The 1,800-nt window shown below is 51.2% G+C and overlaps 1 protein-coding gene across 1 annotated transcript; it reads right to left on the minus strand.

Moving 5' to 3' along the window:
* Positions 1–359: 359 nt before the first annotated feature.
* LOC103121639 (bublin coiled-coil protein) lies at positions 360–1,032 on the minus strand. Its single transcript, XM_007532161.3, has one exon. It carries the CDS (start codon positions 925–927, stop codon positions 676–678), a length of 252 nt encoding a protein of 83 aa, XP_007532223.1. The 5' UTR covers positions 928–1,032; the 3' UTR covers positions 360–675.
* Positions 1,033–1,800: the final 768 nt, after the last annotated feature.

The raw sequence follows: 1,800 nt of genomic DNA on the forward strand, positions 1-1,800 counted from the left end.
GAGACCAGGGAGTAGGTTCCCTGGTAGAGTCCCTTACCATTTGTGAAGCCCTAGGCTCAAGTCTAGCACTACAGTGGGGCTCCTTGGATGGTGGAGTAGTGCTGTGCTGTCTCTCTCCCCATGATGTCTCTTCCTCTCGTCTCTCTGAAATAAAGAATGAAAAGCCTGGTCCTGGGGAGGCTGCTCAGCACCCCCATAATGCATGCATTCAGGCCATGGGTTCATGACATGGTGCTGAAATTAACAAAAAGGAAATACAAGAAAGTCAAGGTCTGGGATCTCCTGAGTCAGCTTGGCTGTCATGTTCCCCTCTGGCAGCTATAGGAGGTCTGTTTTCAGGATACAGAAGAGAGGAGTAGTGGTGTTGAAGACCCATTTAATATGGGCACATAAGGCCCAGCTGAGGGCAGAATGGGAAGAGTCCAAGCTGTGTGCAGACAGACAAGGTGGATGAGTTCCAGGCCCACATCTGGCTCCAGAAGAAATGCTGAGAGGTGGAGGCTGGCCTAGGCAGGCCCATTGGAGTGCCAGAGGGTGGCCCAGGCAGGCAGCCCCAATGGGGGACCTGGAGGCTGGTCCTAGAAAAGGGATCTAAGCCAAGTGGTAAGTTAAGTGCCTGGGTAACAGTCTGGCCCAGGGAGGCAGGTTGGGGTCCTGACTGGGGTCTCCTGGAGCCTAGGAGCTAGCATCACTGGGGGCCTTGCTGAGCTGCTGCTGGAACTCAAGGCGCGTCTGCCGGTTGGACTCCAGCAGCTCCTGGAGGCGGGCGTGGAGGTGGTCGTTCTTTTCCTCCAGGTGGTCCAGGCAGGAGTTGATTTGGTCCAACATGGAGTTGATGGCAGCGTATTCTGCTTCCCCGAAGCTGTCGTCCTCGCCTTCCGCATCCGGGTCCACCGGCATGCCCAGGTCCCCATTGGGGCCTGACATTGCGGGTTCCGGTGCTGCCAGTGCCTCGCTATGGTGGAGTGCAGAGACTGCTGCAGACTGCAGACGACAGCAGCAAGTAGGAGCAGGCGGCTGGGGGTCCGGCGCCGAAGGCAGAAAGATATTATTTGTCTGTCTTTACTATGTCACCTTCCATGTGACCCCATGGTGTTTAATGACATTTAATTCACTGTGCATGCTTACCAGGTGCAGAAAGACTAAAGATTTGAGGTACAATCCTCTTAAGTAATTTTAAAATTCACAAAGTGATAAAGGAGGGGCAGGTTGACTATAAGAAATGATACTGTAGCATCAGATGCTGAATTAAGTGGATGTGGCCAGACCTTTGTTGTCCAGGCAGACAGAAGAAGGAAGGATGGGACAGCAGGGTGTTTAGCAAGGACTGCCAAGAGGCAATAGGGCTGCAGCATAGCTTAGGAGATAGGAAGTAGTAGAAGCAGTAAAAGACAAAGTGGAGAAGGATAGTATGGAAGACAGGGCACATGCAAGATGGACATTAAGTATCTAGAAAACACTGGGTGTAGGAGCTGTGACAGAGAAGTCCTGCACCAGAGGGCAGGGGAAAATCTTCACAATCTTTTCAAAGGTCCACATGATCAGTAGAAACAGGATGCAGAAGAGCTATGACCTGAATAATTGTACCTTTGCAACTATCTCACCATTATATGAGAAAGGAACTTGGAAAAGGAGGTGAGGTCTCCAGGACCAAGAGTGAGATTATGTAGCAGGAATCATACTGAACTCAAGTCCTTGTCTATTCTCTATCCTCCAGCCCTCACTTAGCAGGCATAGCTTAACCCACAAAAGAGCAGATGGGAATATGGTGGTCATCCTGGAGTGACTCAGGACTCATTT

Source organism: Erinaceus europaeus, chromosome 19, assembly GCF_950295315.1.
Source record: "Erinaceus europaeus chromosome 19, mEriEur2.1, whole genome shotgun sequence".
In the NCBI taxonomy this organism is placed as follows: Eukaryota; Metazoa; Chordata; class Mammalia; order Eulipotyphla; family Erinaceidae; genus Erinaceus; species Erinaceus europaeus.

What these genes read in the sequence shown, in the direction of transcription:
- LOC103121639 (XM_007532161.3), bottom strand. Translation starts at nt 927, where the DNA reads ATGTCAGGCCCCAATGGGGACCTGGGCATGCCGGTGGACCCGGATGCG.